Source organism: Peromyscus leucopus, chromosome 8b, assembly GCF_004664715.2.
Source record: "Peromyscus leucopus breed LL Stock chromosome 8b, UCI_PerLeu_2.1, whole genome shotgun sequence".
Taxonomy (NCBI): Eukaryota; Metazoa; Chordata; class Mammalia; order Rodentia; family Cricetidae; genus Peromyscus; species Peromyscus leucopus.
The window spans coordinates 37,026,612-37,045,309 of NC_051086.1; the positions used below are offsets into that span (position 1 = coordinate 37,026,612).

Below are 18,698 nucleotides of genomic sequence, written 5' to 3' on the forward strand. Positions count from 1 at the left end.
TTCATACACATATGTATGTGTGTGTATGTATGTATGTATGTATGTATGTATGTATGTGTGATCTCCGGTAACTAGAACATTATCTTTGAATTACTTTCCAGGGGTGAGTATGTAGAATGAGCAGACCCGTTAAAGAAAGCATATAAAAGGCAGCAGTGATAACAAACTTTGTTAATTTTGTGATCTTTATTGTAGATTGTTTCACATGAAAATATATTAACATTATCTGATACATTAACCATTTGGTGTATGCATTAGCAGACAAAGAATTTTAATATCAAATTACATGATTTTATTATATTGTCTCCATGGAATGCTTAATTGATGCAATTATTTAATATTAATCAGTGAGAAAGATAACTTCAATAACTCCAACTATAAATGAGGATTAGACTACTAGACTAATTCACAGACTATGAATTATTTTCTTTACATGACTAATCTGGAGTCATGTGATACATGGGATTTGTTGGTTTGAAGATGTCCTCAGAAAAAGTCCAGGGTTCCCTTATCTTTCATATTCATCAGAGATGATGTGTTCTGTTGCCCAAAGGATAGCAGCTCCATTTCTAGTGATTTGCATTTGAATTTCATTAGCCAGTTCTTTAAAGTGCATGTGAGTAGGTAGTTCTGAAAATTGCTACTGCAAAATTGTTACCATTAGGCCAATCTTATATCAGTGAGTGCATCACCTGTCTTCAAGTGAGAATGTGAAATGGGATTCTTTGCAATTAGGCACATTGATGTCTTGGAACAAATTGGGTTTTGAAAATCAAGTAGAGACAGCTGATGAAATGGTTCAGCAGGTACAGGTACTTGCTCTTCAACCCAAGTCCCTCCTCAGGACCCACATAATGGAAGGAGAGAATTGGCTCCCAAATATTGGTCTATGACCTCTACTTTTGTGCTATGGCATGACATATCCACACACAACCACACACAACATACATATGAATAATAAATATAATAATATTTTTTTAAAAAATAAGGTCTCACTATATAGCCTTGACTATCCAGGAACTTGCTATATATATAAGGCCTCAGACTCACAGAGTTGGTTCATCTCTGCTTCCTAAGTGCTGGGAGTAAAGGCATGCATCACCAGCTAAAATTTTTAAAAATTAAGTAGAGAGTACTTTGTAATTAGTGATATTTGCCATGGTGTATAAATACTAACTAAATGGACTTTTGATTTTTTTAATGATTTTTATAATTATGGTGACAACAACTAAGGAATGATAATAATTAAGAGTTGGAGAAAAAAGACATTTTATATATGGTGACAACAATTTAGGAACAATAATAATTAATTCGTTGAGAAAAAAAGACATTTGATATTTCAGGAACTCATAGAGACCCATTTGCCTCTGTCTCTTGAGTACTGAGATCAAAGACCACTACACTTGGCTTAAATCTTTTTCTTAATTAAACTTTTAGTATACAATGCTTTGTTCTTAACTATAGATGTGATGTTGTGCAGCAGATCTCAAGAGTTTATTCTCATTTCTTGACTGAAGCTCATTGATTAGTAACTTTATTTCTCCTTTGCCCTGGTAACTACCAATTCTATTCTTTGGTTCCATGAATTTGACTTTCTTAGATACCTCAGATAAGTGGAAGTATATGCAATGCTTGTCTTTCTATGGTTATCTTGCTTCATGCTGCCCTTAAGATTCATCTGTGCAGGCCTGGAAAGATGGCTCAGTTGTTTAGAAAACTTGCTGTTCTTCCAGAGGGCTTGGGTTCAATTCATAGCACTCAAAAATGTTGACTTACCATCTGTAACTCTAATCACAGGGAATCTGGTATCCTTTTCTGGCCTCCAAGGGCACCAGGCATTTATGTGGTGTACAGATGTAGATGCAGGCAAAACACACTAAAAAATGATAATAATTTTTTAAAAATTTAAGATTTATCTCTTCTACTGTATACTCCAAAGTATGTCTCTCAGGTTGAAATATATTTCACTGTATGTATATATACCTCATTTTCTTTGTCTATTCTTTTCCTATTTAAGTCTTTAATCCACATTGAGTTTATATATGCTATAAGAGTCTCTTTTTATTTTTTGCATATGAATATCTAGTCTTCCCAGTAGCAAGAGATTTTCCTTTCCCTATTTTATAGGCTTAGTACCCATGTTGAGGATCAGTTGACTGTATGGGTGTGGATTTATTTCTGGGTTTCTGATCCCATTCCATTGGTTTGTTTGTCTTTCTATTGGTGCCATACTGTTTTGACTACTATAGATTTGTAGTATATTTTTAAATCTGGATTGTGATAACTTCAGTTTTATGTTCTCTTTCAAGGTAATTTGGCTTCGTGGTCTTTTATTGCATGTTATTTTAGAATGGTTTTTCTATGCTTATAAACAAATCTCACTAAGTCTATAGATTACATCTTTTTAAAATTCATGATAGTTATAAATTGCTGCATTTGTGGATGTTTCTTTGCCATAATGGAAGTAGTAAAATTTATACTGTCTGTTCTACCCTTGCTTACCTACTGGAGAAATGATGTGTATACATGTGTAAGACATGGCTCAAATGTTGATTTGGGACTAGCAAGATGGCTTAGCAGGTAAAGAACTGCACTGGTTGCCAAGTTTCACAGCCAAATTCAATCCCTAGAACCCAGATGGTAGAATGTAGGAGAGAACTAACTCCTGCAAGTTGTTTTCTGACCTCTACTCACATTCAGTGTATACATTCACCCACTTACATTCATACCAAATGCATGAATAACTGTAAAAAAATTATTTCAGCATTATTTTTAGTAGTAAAATCCTAGCAGTGATCTAAATGCTCCTTGGTAACTAGTCTGACCTCATGAAGTATGGTATTTTTTAAAGATTTACTTATTTTTATTTTATGTGTATGAGTGTTTTGCCAACATTTATGTATGTGCACTATATACATGCCTAGTAGGGAGGCCACAAGATGGGTTGTGTTTCCTGAAACTGAAGTTACAGGTAGTTGTGAGCTTTTGTGTGGGTGCTGGGAACCAAACCCAGGTCCTCTGCAAGAACAGCAAGTGGTGTTAACTACTGAGTTATCTCACCAGCCCTGAAGTATGGTAATTTTATGTAATCAAATAATGTGCAAATCCCTCCCACCCTCTTCGTCTTCCATCCCTTCCTCTTCCTCCCTCCCTTCCATCCTTAAATGAATCAGAGTCTCCCAAAGTACCCAGCTTGGATTGAAACTTGAGATATTCCTGCCTTGGTCTCCCCACTATTAGGATTATAGGTATTAGTATACCTACCAATAGCTGTACAGATTTAAAAATAAGTGGAATTTCCGTTTAGTGATATGGTTAGGATTAACATAAGAAACCATATGAGCTGGGCGGTGGTAGCGCACGCCTTTAATCCCAGCACTGGGAGGCAGAGCCAAATGGATCTCTGAGTTCAAGGCCAGCCTGGGGTACAGAGCGAGATCCAGGACAGGCTCCAAAGCTACACAGAGAAACCCTGTCTCGAAAAACCAAAAAAAAAAAAAGAAACCATATGATGAAGAACAAATTGCAAAACAGTTTATATAATACAGAATTAAAATTATTAGAAAAACTAACATAGGTTTATATTTTATAAAGAAAAAATAATATTTGAAATCATTATAAGGCTTTTAATTCTTTAATTGCATTTATGTTTTTAATTTTTATTCAGGGTTCTCGGTGCTCTTCTGATGCCAATATGCTTGGAGAAATGATGTTTGGCTCAGTAGCAATGAGCTACAAAGGATCCACTTTGAAAATTCATCAGATCCGGTGAGGGAGTTCAGTTCTTCTGTTATACTCATTGTAGATGTTCAGGTTTTTTGAAGATGGGAGGATTTCTTAGATCTTTACTCAGATTGAGCACATCAGATGCCCAGCTTATGATGCCATGGTTTTAGTGTTTCTTCTCAGCCCTTATGATGATGTCATGAAATCTCTAGCATACAAATTTTATTTACAGTAAATCAAAAAGTCTTTGTATTTTAGTTTTATCTCTTTCTGACATTGTGTTTTCTTTCGTAGCTCACCTCCACAGCTCATGCTTAGCAAAGTTTTCACTGCCCGGACTGGAAGCAGTATCTGTGGAAGTCTCAATACGTAAGTGCTATGGATGCAGGGGGAAATTGATATTTGATATTTAAGATATACAAGAATGAACATTTAAAATGCCTTTTTCAATTATAGTACATTTATTTTATATCTTACCCAAGTTTGAAAGTTTATGGAAACCAGATTACACCCTTTCTGAATAAAATTAAGCTGAAAAATACAAAGGTATGACTGCTAACTCAACATAGAAGAGTAGACTGAAAAGAGTACACTAGGCTATGATGGAAATGCATTCAACATTTTGGTTCTTGATACATCTTCTGGAAAACTACAGAAGAAAAATTACATCTTTTATTTCTGAATATAATAAAAAATGATATTGCCAAAATACCAACTTTTTAAATTTAATCCTGAAGTAGAAATTAAAACAATCACTGATTTTAAAACATTACAGTCTTCTTTTTTTCTAAATTTTAACTGATAATTCTTAAAATTTATGGAAAAGATACTTCATACTGAAAGCATAGTATTTACTTTTGTTATTCTTAAAGAAAATGAAAGTAATATATACCATTTTTAATGTGTGATGATTTGATTGCTCTTCTTGCTGCTCTCTTCCCCCTCCAATGTTCCCTTCCTTATCTGCAATTGCTCTTTTGACCATTCCCAGCACCAGATGTTTAGAAAATATTTTTAGTCCAAAATATGAGGGAAACCTTGTCTGTGATGTATGTCAGTGTCAACAATTTACTTCAGAAAGAACCAGATGATAAATATTTTCTACTTTGTTAGCTGTATAGAATGCTGTAGTTTCTTACTGCTATCATTACAGCATTAAAGCAGCCTTAAGCAACATGTAAATGAAAAAACATGACCTGTCCCCCTGTGAAATTTTATTTATAAAATGTACAGCGTCTGGATATAGCCTTCAGGTATAGCTTACTAACTGATGGCTTAAGTGTTTGCATAGTTATCATCATAGTTTATGCTTATAGTGCTACTAATAATAGTTTTAACGTAAAAAGGGTTTAAAGTTTTTAGCAAATATATAAAATAGTATATTTCATAATGATATGTTCATTCTATTATACTTTGTTCATATTCAGCTCCCTATTTTCTTCTTATTCCCAGTAGTCCCCTTTGCCTTAAATAGTTCAAGAAATTTTACACTTGGAATTTCTTTGGGATGTGTGAATAGTCCATTAAAAACATAAAAGGTATTTGGAATTTCCTTGATTTTTCTTTCCTCTGTAGGCTGCAAGACAGTCTTGAATTCATCAATCAGGACAGTAATACATTAAAGGCTGATAGCAGCACAGTTATTAATGGACTGCTTGGAAATATAGGTAGGTGGTTTATTTTTATTTTATAAAGTTAACAAATGTTAACAGTATAAAAGTATTTGAAGCCACTTAATTATAAAGATTTCTTGTATAACCAGAGAGCTTCTAATGGTGTAAATGGAAAGGTTGTTTAAATTTCACATGTATAACCTTTATGTTATTTGGAAAACATTTTTTCTTATATTCTAATGTAATATACATTTTGTATCTGAGAAAAAAACTTCTGCATGTTTAATTTGTCCTTATTGGTTTTTGTTTTTAAATTTAATATGTCTTTGAAAGGCTGAGTCATTGATATTGAAAGCCATTACCAGCTCTCTGAAATATTTTAGCTGGGAATAACTATCACTACTCTCTTCTCTAACCAAGAAGTCATTTTAAAATGGTGCTCATTTTTATGAACTGGTTCATATGAGCAGATTCTCAAATGATGACTTTTAAGAAGCTTATTAGAATAACAGCGCAATTTAGTTAATTATGGTTACCATGTATAGTGCATTTTAAAATGACATAGTATTTCTGCAGTTTCCTGTCTAGAAAGCACAACTAAATTGCTGCTTGATTATATTTCTGATGCATAATATCAGCGAGTGGACAGCCACCCTTATTTAGTAAAAACTTTTATTTAGATTTTTTTTCCTTTTTGAGATATGATTTCATTGTGTAGTTTAAGCTACCCTGTCACTTACTGTGTAGCCAATAGTAAATTTTATGTTTTAAATTTATGCTTATTCAAATGAGATGCTACTAAGTACCTGCTGTGGGTTAGTCTTAGTGTAAGGACTGTTTTATAGTATAGGTCAGCTTATAGAAAATGTTCTTTCAAGCTCACTTGATTTTAATCACTGATTCTAGTGAAGTAAAACTGCAACAAAGAAATGGCCTTTTAAAAATAATTTGATTCATTTTAAAACTCCAAGGGTTAGCCGGGCGTTGGTGGCACACGCCTTTAATCCCAGCACTCGGGAAGCAGAGCCAGGCGGATCACTGTGAGTTCGAGGCCAGCCTGGGCTACCAAGTGAGCTCCAGGAAAGGCGCAAAGCTACACAGAGAAACCCTGTGTCGAAAAAACCAAAAAAAAAAAAAAAACAAAAAACTCCAAGGGTTTATTGAAAGTGATTCATTTTAGCCAGGCGGTGGTGGTGCACGCCTTTAATCCCAGCACTCAGGAGGCAGAGACAGGTCTCTGTGAGTTCAAGGCCAGCCTGGCCTGCAGAGTGAGTTCTAGGACAGCCAGGGCTACACAGATGAACCCTGTCTTAAAGAAGGAGGAGGAGGAGAGGGGAAAGTGATTCATTTTAATAGTACCAATAAATTGATATTTTAAAAGTAAATTTACACTATAAAGACTAGATATATTTGACCTTTCTGTTTAAATATAGAGGAGAAATTTAATCCATTTAATTAAACTACAGGCTTTAAGTAATGCATGGCGTGCATTTCTACACTCTTAACTGTGAATTAGGATAGTTGAGACCTATTTCTGACTTTATGTTTCCAGTTGACTAATCAAGTGTTTTTTAAGCATCCATAATATAACAAGCACTCTGGTAGACCCTGAAGAGGCAGTGGTATGCTAACACAGTTTTTGCCTCAGTGGATTTGTAGTTGGTGTGCATTAGGTAAATAATATAACCACAGTATGCTATAGTATATACAAGATTAAAATTATGTAACTGTGATTAAAATATAAGTATGAATTTCATCTTGGAGAATTATGAAAGGTTTCCTTGATAATAAGATTCTTAAACTTGAAGAATTACTTATCTAGTTAGGGAAAGAAATACCTAGGAAGAAGTAATAGTATATCCCTGACCACGGGACACACCATCATAAAGCATGTAAATAAGTTCACATGAGTGGAGCACACAGTAAAGGTAAAGGAACTGAAAAGAAAGAATTGAGGGTAAGGGTATATGGGAGGGTTTGGAGGAAGGAAAGGGAAGGAAGAAATGCTGTAATTAAATTGCAGTCTCAAAAATAAACAAAACAATGATAGAGAAAAGAAAGAACTGAGCAAGATGACAAAGGGCACTGTGGGCCACAGCAACAAATTCATATCATGCTTTATGCAGTCAGATACCAATGAGGATATGCTAGTTTCTTTACTTGTTTTTTAAAGCAAGTACATGACAGGATTAACTATGCAAAACATTTTATTACTGGAAATGACTATGAGAAAGAAAATGAGGGAGGTGGGAAAAGCCAAAAGAACCATAGATCATGATGCGTGTCTGACTCCAAGTAAAGGAGAAAAATATAAACGATTAAGTATCAGTGCCCCAGCCTGTAACAGCTTTCTAAGGAGGAAAGGTTTGGCAAGACAGGAAGTTTTGAGTAAGACCTAGTTGTCAAAAATGTCCCATGTTTCCCCAAAATAGGCCTGGACTTTGTATCCTCTGTAATTAATCACTGGCTGGAAGATTGTAATAGGTAATATATAGCCGTGACAAATATGCAATGGATTTTAAAGCACAGTTGGAAATCTTTTAGATACATTCTCAAGGCTTCAGCAGAAAGTTGTTTAGAATCCAACAACATAATTAGATTTGATTTATTTGTAGAAAAGAATGTCTATAGTGAGAATGGTCTGGTTAAGCAGTTGGGATAAAGATATGTCAAAAAAATCTCACCTCCTGTAGGTAAGTTGTTGGAAAGTGGAAGACCTCACTGACCTCCTGAAAGGGTCTTAGGGACCTCCAGGTGTCCTTCAACTACATTTTTAAAAACTGGACAACTGTAGGAATAGATATATATTGAAGAAACATGAAAGAGATTTGACTACATGTAGGAATTTATGGAAAAAATGAAGCCATTGAGAGAATGAAATTAAAGGTAGATATGATAGTTGAGAGAGATTTCTGAGGGAGAGTGTTGGGTTGGGGCACTAGCTGACTTAGAATTAGATTAAGAAGAGAAGGAGGAACTTCTCAGAATTCTTGAGTAAGTTACCAACATCATAAGGTTTGCATGTTACTTTTTCTGTTTAGGCAGGAAGTAGGCAAAGATAGGTAAGAATTTGAGTAACTTTGAAGGTGGGTTGATAAGAAAAGATCAGTTTCAGTCTGGAAGCTCTGTATGTGTTCACGTCTGTGCCCATGAAAACAGTCATATGTAAAAAAATGTGGGTGAGGAAAGAGTTTAAAGACGTTAAATTTTGAAATAGGGAATGTTGGGAAAAGAATTGACCATTGAGAAATGGAAGGGTTGCTGCATTATAATTACAAAAATTTCTGTTGCAGGAAAAAAATAGAATCAGCAATTTGAGAAATACAGATGCTATTTAAAGCAAAAAGCTGACTGCCCTAAGTGTTCAACTCCTCCATAGACCAGTGGTTCTCTACTTGTGGGGTGCATCTCCTGGGTATTTGAATGACCCTTTCACCAGAGTTGCCTAAGGCAATTGGAAAACACAGATATTTATATTATGATTCATGGCAGTAGCAAAATCACAGTGATGAAGTAGCCTCAAAAATAGTATTATTGTTGGGGTCACCACAACATGAGGAATTGTATTAAAGGGTTACAGAATTAGGAAGGTTGAGAACTACTGACTTAGACTGTCATAATTGAATGTAAGTAACAGGTAACTCAGTTGCTTGATTTCAGGATTTAAGCTCCCCACCCACACTTCTTTTGGAGAGAGGGTATCTTTATGTAGCCCTGTCTGGCCTAGAACTCTCTATGTAGACCAGGCTGGCTTTGAATTCATACGATCTGCTTGCTGGGATTAAAGGTGTGTGCTACCACTCCTGGCCTTTATACCCTCTTTTGGGTATTCAGGCTGCTATCACTTCTTTGTAGTTGTGTGTGGTACTCTTGGGAATTTTGCCCTTATAGGCTGTACTGTGTCTCCTGTTTTCATGGTGGCTAACAACAGTTCTAAAAGCATAATTTCTTTAGTTACTTTGTAGCTTATTACTGGACTAGCAATTTTTGTGCTTATTTGTCAATAAAATTCCTTGATAGGTATGCTGTGTTCTTATGCTAAGTGTGGTAACATGGTCTTTTTAACCGCATTTGCAGGAGAATATTGAAGTCTTAAAAAACTGTCTTTTAAAAACAAGTTTCTTTGGCAGACATTAAATTATGTAGATACTATTACATCTTTGAATAGTTAAAATGTTTTATGTTAGAATGAACACTTGAAATAGTTCTGTCTTTTGTAACAGAAGCTTATTTCTGTTGTTATAAATGGATTTATTCATAAATAGGCATGAAACTATTTTTTGACATAAACTATGACTAAAAGGAGAAGTATACTTTTTCCAATAGGGAAAATGACTTGAATTGTTCTTGCTTGGTTAAAAGTTCCTGTGCTTTACCTGTTGGTCTGCTTCTGTGTTGCCTTACCTCACCTTATTTTCCTGACTCAGTGTGGCTTCTCTAACAGGCCTCTTTCATGTGTATTTTACATTTTTGCCATATAGGTCTTTCACAGTTCTGCAGCCCCAGGCGGGCATTCTCTGAGCAGGGTCCGCTCCGCCTGATCAGGAGTGCCTCTTTCTTTGCAGGTTTGCCATGTGCTGTGTGGGTAGACTAGTTGGTGTGCCCTAGCGGCTAGTATCTAGTTAAGCTGTGGAAACAAGAGAGTATAGAGAATGAAGTTGGGAGGTTGTGGTTTAGAAAGCATTGCTTACAAAGTATAGGAATGTACTGCTTTCTACTGGGTATGTTCCTAAAGTTTTCACAAAATGTGTTATCAACAGGACTGATGTTTTTATGAAATTTGTTTGTCATTTCTTTCCTCAGTATGTCATAATAATTTTAAACTTCAGACTCTTAAAGAAAAATTTAGTATGTAGTTAGCTTAGTAACTAGTTATATTGCTCCTTGGAAATGTTAATGTTATGCTATCTTGTTTCCATGGCTAAGAAGCTTTTGTTTTGTAATTCACCAATTGCTGGAAATATCTGATCTTTGTAATTGTTGCAAAGTTTCTGATCTGCACTCTTCCTAAGAACAACTTTTCTTGGAGCTAAGATTTAGATGAACAAGCACTGTTTTAACACTATATAAAAGGCATGTGAGCATAATTCCTCATATCATTACATTATTGCAGAGTGTGTGTCTTGCTTATATATGCAGGAACACGGTCCTGTTCCATTTTTCACACATTGCATGCACACACTGATCTTGTATTATCCTTTTCTAGTAGAAATCATCAGTCTACAGATTTATTTATTGTTGCTTATTATTTTTAATCTCTTCAACATAGACCCAGCTGGCCTTAAATTTGAAATTCTCCTACCTAAATCTCCTGAGTGGTGGGATTACAGATATTTGTCACCACACCCTGCTTTTCTACTTCTTATTTTAATTAGAACTTATTTTCCATGTAAATGGTAGGTGTGAGCAATTCATATCTATCCTAGAAAATTTGGAAAATATAAAACTAGGTTTAAAAAATATATAAGCTATCCTGCCAGTACTTATACTTAATTTTGCTTTTTATTTTGTTGTTTTGTTGTTTTTCCAGTGCAGTGGCCTTATATATGTTCTTATATATGTTCTAGGCCAGTGCTCTATCACTAATTTATATCCTTGGCCCCCCTACCTGTTTTTAAACAAAATTGGTATCATACTATTTAAACTTTTTTTTTAAAAAAAATGTAAACAAATGTTTTATTACAAAGCTTTAAATTCTTATTTCTTATGCTTATGTTTAAACATTGTTACAGATATAATCAGAGCAAACTACCATGGAGTTGTCACTTGACCTCAGTAACTAATATTCATACCCTTCTTCATTTAATAGTATGAATTTCTATATTTGGCTGTGTTCTTAACATATGAATTTTAGTCACTCCTGGAGTCTATATCTTGGATAGTTTTGCATCACATGGTAAATCTTCCGATAGATCTGAAAGCTTGTTCAACTGAATAATAGCTCCTTGTGTTGGGTTGGTGCCATTGCTATTGAAAAAGGAATGCAATGAGGTGAAGCATGATCTAGTTTGCCATTTAAAAGGAGCAACATCCACCTTAATAATAATATAGTTTATGACTGACCATTTGTCTTGATTTGTAGTTCACAGCAATCCAATGGACATGCCGGGAAGAGAACCGAATGAGGACAGAGACAGTGGCATAGCACGCTCTGGTAATGTCAGGTTCACAAACTAACTCTGCTTTTTTCTGATATTCTTGTTAGCTAGCAGTGATTTTATTTTTATCTCTGTCTATATTGTCTAATTCTGTATTAGTTTGTTCATATTGACATTTCGCACAGGGTTGTAGAAAGGATAGGAAGTTTTTTTTTTTCCTTTTTTTTTTTTTTTTCTTTTCTTTTTTTTTTTTTTTTTTTTTTTTTTTTTTGGTTTTGTTGGAGACAGAGTTTCTCTGTGTAGTTTTGGTGCCTGTCCTGGATCTCGCTCTGTAGACCAGGCTGGCCTCGAACTCACAGAGATCCGCCAGCCTCTGCCTCCTGAGTGCTGGGATTAAAGGCGTGCGCCACCACCGCCTGGCTAGGAAGAAGTTTCTTAAATTTTATATTTTAAATGTTTACTCTTAGGTGTGTTTGGTAGGGTGTGCTCTATCAAGCATGTTCAACCAATATGTGACCAAGGATAGCTACAATACAAAATACAAAAATCATAAATTTATATGGCCTAATACAAAAATCATAAATTTATTCAAAGCATTAACTAGCTGGATGATGGAGATGCATGCCTTTAATTCTAGCACTTGGGAGACAAAGGCAGGGGGATCTCTGTGAGTTTGAGGCCAGCCTGTTCTACAGAGCAAATTACAGGACATCCACAGAGAAACCTTGTCTCAAAGAACCAAAAAAAAAAAAAAACCTATTATGAGCATTGTAATTACAGGGTTTTTTTGTTTGTTAATCTGTTTGTTATATTGTGTGGGATCCTGATAATGAAGATTTTGTAGATGACAGCATCAGGTTGCAATGTCAAAAGGTTGGATCCTCCTGACAGAAGATCACAAACCATTATCTTAGGCTTAGTCAAGACAAGACAAAAAAATTGCTCAGGACACTACTTAAAAACCATAGTAGTAAAACCATGTCAGCTTACATCTGCTTGCTGTTAGCTAGTATAGAGATAAAACAGAAATTGAAATCATCTGTACAATATGTTCAGTGATGATAGGTTTGTGCTCAGAAAAAAAGACACCTAGCTTACCCTGGGCAAGGGGCAAGTACCAGGAATGCATTACAGAGAGGCAGGGCTTCTTGAATTGTGTCTTAGAAAATAAAAAGGAGTTAGCCAGGCAAAGGCATTTCCAGTTAAAACTAGAAGTGTATGTTGGGGCTTCAAACCGTTAATAAGAAGAGTCCTCATCTTGGTCTTGCAGTCCTATTAGACATTGTGAACTTGATTCCTGTGCTTCATGGCAGGCCTTCTCACATTGTGTACCTACCCTTACTATTACTGTGAGTCGGTTTGAGTATAAACTGCAATTTTAACTTTATCCTGTGTTTTGATCTTTATGAGTTATAATAACATGAACTTTCAAAGATAAGTTTAGATGCATGAACTCTATTCTCAAAGACTGATTTAGTACAGAATATATAAGAAACAAGATAAAAAGCTCAGCTGATTTTGAAAGACAGTTGGGGCTAAAACACACTAATAAGAAGTGCCTGGATCTTTATACCCTCACCCCTCTTTTCTAGTTGAGGTGGTTTTTTTTTTTTTTTTTTTTTTTTTTTTTTTTTTTACTGAGAATACAGTCTGTTTCTCTTAGTTCCTACCCTTTGTTTCTGTTTAATCTGGAGTTTAGTCTTCTCTTGTAGCAGTATTCTGGTTTTTGGTTTTTTTTTTTCCGGATTTATTAAAATTTTACAAATAAGTAAGACAGATGGTTCAGTGGTTAAGAGTATATACTGCTCCTTCAAAGGACCCAAATTTGGTTCCCAGCACCCATGTCAGGTGGCTCACAACTGCCTGTAACTGCAGATCTGAGCTTCTAGTCTTCTCTGGCACCTTCTTTCTCATGTCTATTACCCTGACACAGACACACACACAGACACACACACACACACACACAATTTAAAGTAATAAACATAAAACTTTAAAACGAGAAAATATTCAAATTTACAGATAAAGTTGTACTCATTTATCAAGTACAACATGGTGCCTTGAAGCATTTATATACTGTACAAATGGAGTCTACTGGTCTATGTCTGCCACCTTAGCTCCAGAGAGTAATATGTAGGGTCTGCTGTTTTTTGACACTTAAGTAAAGACTTATTAAAATGTGTTAGCTTTGACAATCTGTGTGTGAGTAATCTATGAGTACTGTAAGTGACCCATTTGAATGACATTCAGACGCTGATTTCAGATGTTCTTTCTTCTTAAAAGCCATCTGTAATCACTTCTAATGGCATAGGTTTCCTTTATGAATGGTGAGGGTGCAGCCAAATTCGTGGACATTTAGGATGTCTTAAGAAGTGATAGTTAGTTGCGAGCAGCATTTTTTCTGAGTTGTACAGTGCCAAAAATGATTGTCTAAGAGACTCTTATAAATATAGTATTAATACATGAGTTTTCTCCTCTGAGGCTTTACTCCAAGTACTTTTTAAAATGGAAAATTTAGAGAAATTTATTAAACAAAATATTTGGTTTACTCTATTCTTCCATCTGTCAGAAAGAAACCTGTCACCATGTTTATACATTGACTAATGATTACACATGTTCTTCTAACTTAACAGCATCTCTGAGCAGCTTACTCATCACCCCATTTCCCTCCCCAAATTCTTCACTTACCCGAAGCTGTGCCAGCAGCTACCAGCGACGCTGGCGACGTAGCCAAACAACAAGTTTGGAAAATGGCGTATTTCCTAGATGGTAAGTTGGAGTTGACCAAGACTGACTAATTCCCTAAATACATGATTATGTAAGGTTTTTAGCGCTTGAGACTTACATTTTGTATATTTGAAGTCTGTAACTAAAAACTTTTATCACTTTTTTTAATTATGGTAAGACAGACAAAACTGATTTTTTGTTTTAATCCTTATTACCATATGGTTTAGTGACACTACCTTCTCACCATCACTACTGGTTAAGATCTGAACTTTTCATCTCCCCAAACTAAAACATTTGCTATTTGCGACCATTTTTCTACTTTTAAATTTTTGTAGTTTGAAAGTCTTTAGTTTTGGGTTTGTCTGTATGTCTGTGAGAATGTATGCCACTTTGTACAGGTACCCATGAAAGCCAGAAGAGAGCATTGGAGTCCTAGAGAGAGAGTAACAGGCAGTGATCTTAATGGTGGAGCCGTCTTACTGTTCTGTTTTTATCTCCATAAATTAACAGCTACAAGTACCTTGTAAAAGTGGAGTCATGCAGTGCTCATCCTTTTATATTTGGCTTATTCTGTTTAAGTATGTTGTTGAAGTTCATCCATGTTGTAGCATATGTAAGAAATTCATATTTATGGCTAAATAACATTGCACTGTAAATACATTTGAGGGGCTGGAGGAATGGCACTGTCAGTAAAGTGCTTGCTATGTAAACATGGGAACTTGAGTTTAGAGCTCCAGCACATTTCCCATATGAAAATTCAGGTGCACCTGTTATCCCAGCACGGGGGAAGCAAAGACAGGATACACAGAGTTTGCTGGCCATACAGTTTAGCTGAATTGATGAACTCCAGATTCAGTGAGAGTCCTCATCTCCAAAAACAAGGTGGAAAATGATTAGGAAGATATCCAATGTCCACCTTTGGCCTCTATACACATACCTACTTACATGTAAGCACACATGTGCCCATGCACGCGCGCGCGCGCGCGCACACACACACACACACACACACACACACGTGTAAAAAAGAACTACATTTTCTTTGTCCATTAACCTGTCCATGAATACATAGATTGTTTCTACTTTTTAGCTGTTGTGAATAATACTGCTATGAATATATAAAAATTTCAATCTGTGCCTTCTATCCTTTTGGGTATATGCCCAGAAGTGGGTTTACTGAGTCATATGGTCATTCTATTTTTAATTTTTGAGGAACTGCTATATAGTGACTATGATTTCACATTTGCAATGTAAAACATTTCTGATATCTTTGTATGCTCACCAACATGTTATCTTCTGGCTTTGTTTTGTTTTGTTTTGGTCCTGTGTAAGGGAGCCCACATGTGAGGCAAACATTGTACCACTGGTCGTACTCTACCACTAAGCTGCACTCTCAGTCCCACCCCTTACTAATTGCCATCCTAATGAACCTGAAATGATTTACAAGTGCTTTTTGGTCATTTGTACATCATCTTCAGAAGAGTATATATTCAACTCTTTGCTCCCAGCATATTTGTTTTTGTTATTGTTGCTGTTGATGAGTTAGGAGACTTCTTTGAATATTTTGAATATTAGTTCCTTACCAGGGACATGATTTGCACATAATTTCTACCATTCTGTGGATTGCTTTTCCCATCTGTTGATGATGATGTCCTTGGATACAAATTTTTTATTTGTTGTTGCCTGTGACTTTTCTGTTCTATCAAAGAAATCATCACCAATTAGTATTCTGAAGCCCTTTGTTTTCTCCCAAGAGTTCTATGGTTAGCACTTTCATTCTTGCAGCACATATTTTGGTGTTTTAATTTTTTGTGGTTCTATTTGGGCAACTTGCTTATTCTCAAGATTTTTTTAAAGTACAGGTGTAGATATAGAAACTTCATGTTTCCTCCTTTCCTTTCTCTTTTATCTTAAAATTCAGACATTTTAAGCTTATTTTAGAATTGGGATTATCTGCTTCTTTAATGACTTCTAGTAAGAGGCAAAATTCCCAGCCACTCCCAACTTGACTCTGGTGAACTTTCTTTGAAAACAATGAAAAAATAGGTAGTTTTCTTGGAGAGGTGACAATTGTTATAACATTGTAAATTTACAGTTAATTTGATGAAACAGCAGAAAAGCTTTTGCTCACCTACATTGAATGAGCAGGGAGATAAACTATTGGTGTTTTAAACAAAAACATTTATTTTTAAGGTCTATAGAAGAAAGCTTTAATCTGTCAGATGAAAGTTGTGGCCCTAACCCAGGAATTGTGAGGAAAAAGAAGATTGCAATTGGGGTAATCTTTTCATTGTCCAAAGATGAAGATGAAAATAACAAATTCAATGAATTCTTTTTTTCACATTTTCCTCTCTTTGAAAGCCACATGAACAAATTAAAGAGTGCAATAGAACAGGTAAGTGTAGTCCTTTCTATCTTATTTTTATCTATTACTTTACATCTTATTCTCTTTATTAAGAGTTGTGTTTATTCATTTGGCAAAAATTTGACAGCTGTTTTGAAATTGCTTTACAACATGTTCCAGGAGTTGCAAGCAGACTCAGTGTTGTTAAAGGAGTTTACTGTTTTAGTCAAAGGCCTAAGACAGCTTATTCATTTAGAAACTAAATCTTTAAGGGCCTACCAGACAGTTATAGTAACTGAAGAAAAATGTATGGGCTCTCCTGAGCTCATAAAATAGCAGGTGAATAAATGGATGTATTTTAGGTGCTGGTAAGTGTTATGAAGTAAAACAGAACAGCATTCTTTACGTTCCTCTCTCTGTTTCCTTGTGGTTTTAGAGTTAAATCAGTGTACAGAAGGTAGTTGAAGGCATGAAACTGATTTATTATGAAGTAGGAAGAGGAGAGAGGACCTAGAGTTCAGTCATCAGATTTTTTTTTATTAAGGAATTTTTTATTCATTTTACATACCAACCACAGAACCTCCTCTCTTCCCTCCTCCTGCCCCTCTAGCCTCCCTCCTCTAGCCTACCCCCCATTACCTCCTCCAACAAGGTATGAATGGCCTCCCATGGGGAGTCAGAAGATTCTGGTACATTCAGCAGAGGCAGGTCCAAGCCCCTCCCCCTACATCAAGGCTGTGCAAGGTATCCCACCATAGGTAGTGGGCTCCAGAAAGCCTGCACATGCACCTGGGATGGATCCTGATCCTACTGCCAGGGGGCCCCTTAAGCAGATCAAGCTTCATAACTGTCTCACTATAAAACACGTTGGGGTAACTCTAACTAAGCAAGTGATGAAAGACTTGTATGACAAGAACTTTAAGTCTCTGAAGAAAGAAATTGAAGAAGATATCAGAAAATGGAAAGATCTCCCATGCTCATGGATAGGTAGGATTAATATAGTAAAAATGACAATCTTATCAAAAGCAATCTACAGATTCAATTCAGTCCCCATCAAAATCCCAACACAGTTCTTCACAGACCTGGAAAGAACAATACTCAACTTCATATGTAAAACAAACAAACAAAAATCCAGGATAGCTAAAACAATCTTGTACAATAAAGCGGCCTCTAGAGGCATCATCATCCCTGACCTCAAGCTCTACTATAGAGCTATTGTAATAAAAACAGCTTGGTATTGGCATAAAAACCAATACCATGTGGACCAATGAAATCACATTGAAGACACTGACATTAATACACACACACACACACACACACACACACACACACACACACACACACACTCTCACACACCTATGAACACCTGATTTTTGACAAAGAAGCCAAAACTGTACAATGGAAAAAAAAGGCATCTTCAACAAATGGTGCTGGCATAACTGGACGTCAACATGTAGAAGATTGCAAATAGATCCATATCTATCGCCATGCACAAAACTCATCTGATATTTTAACAGTATCTGAACACAGGGGAAAGCATAGTGGAAATAGAGAAGGACTGGCCACTCAGCCAGGAGGAAAGAACTTTTGGGGGAAGCCATCGAGAGAGTGGTTTTTTGTTTTGTTTTGTTTTGTTTTGTTTTCAATTCAGGGTTTCTCTATGTAGCTCTGGCTCTCCTGGAACTTGCTCTGTAGATCAGACTGGCCTCAAACCTCATAGAAATCCACCTAACTCTGCCTCCTGAGTTCTGGGGTTAAAGGCGTGCACCACCCCCTCCCCTAACACCCTGTCAGGAGAGTGTTTTAAGAGGAATGAATTGTTTATGTCAAATTCTTCTAATAGTATATGAAACAAATGCCTAAGCTTAAAAAATAGAAAAATAGCCAGGAGGTGGTGGCGCACGCCTTTAATCCCAGCACTCAGGAGGCAGAGCCAGGTGGATCTCTGTGAGTTCGAGGCCAGCCTGGGCTACCAGGTGAGTTCCAGGAAAGGCACAAAGCTACACAGAGAAACCCTGTCTCGAAAAACCAAAAAAAAAAAAAAAAAAAAAAAAATACAGAATAAAAACCTACAGATAGCTAAAAAATGAACAAGTGAAGGTTTGTTAGGTTTTTTATTACTGAGGAAAGACAAATACGACTTTCTGATATGAAGTCTTCATTTGGGCTTATCTTAAAAGGTATCTGTTCATTTAA

The 18,698-nt window shown here is 35.8% G+C and overlaps 1 protein-coding gene across 2 annotated transcripts in view; it reads left to right on the plus strand.

Moving 5' to 3' along the window:
* Fnip1 (folliculin interacting protein 1) overlaps positions 1–18,698 on the plus strand; it is an 88,737-nt gene that overhangs the window by 46,150 nt on the left and 23,889 nt on the right. The window contains exons 4-10 of one of the 2 annotated variants that reach the window (XM_028880016.2): positions 3,668–3,768; positions 4,021–4,095; positions 5,302–5,393; positions 9,821–9,904; positions 11,422–11,493; positions 14,068–14,203; positions 16,352–16,553. In XM_028880016.2, coding sequence (XP_028735849.1) covers positions 3,668–3,768; positions 4,021–4,095; positions 5,302–5,393; positions 9,821–9,904; positions 11,422–11,493; positions 14,068–14,203; positions 16,352–16,553 — 762 coding nt within the window. The remainder of the gene's footprint in view (positions 1–3,667; positions 3,769–4,020; positions 4,096–5,301; positions 5,394–9,820; positions 9,905–11,421; positions 11,494–14,067; positions 14,204–16,351; positions 16,554–18,698) is intronic. The other variant, XM_028880017.2, reaches the window with a different exon arrangement.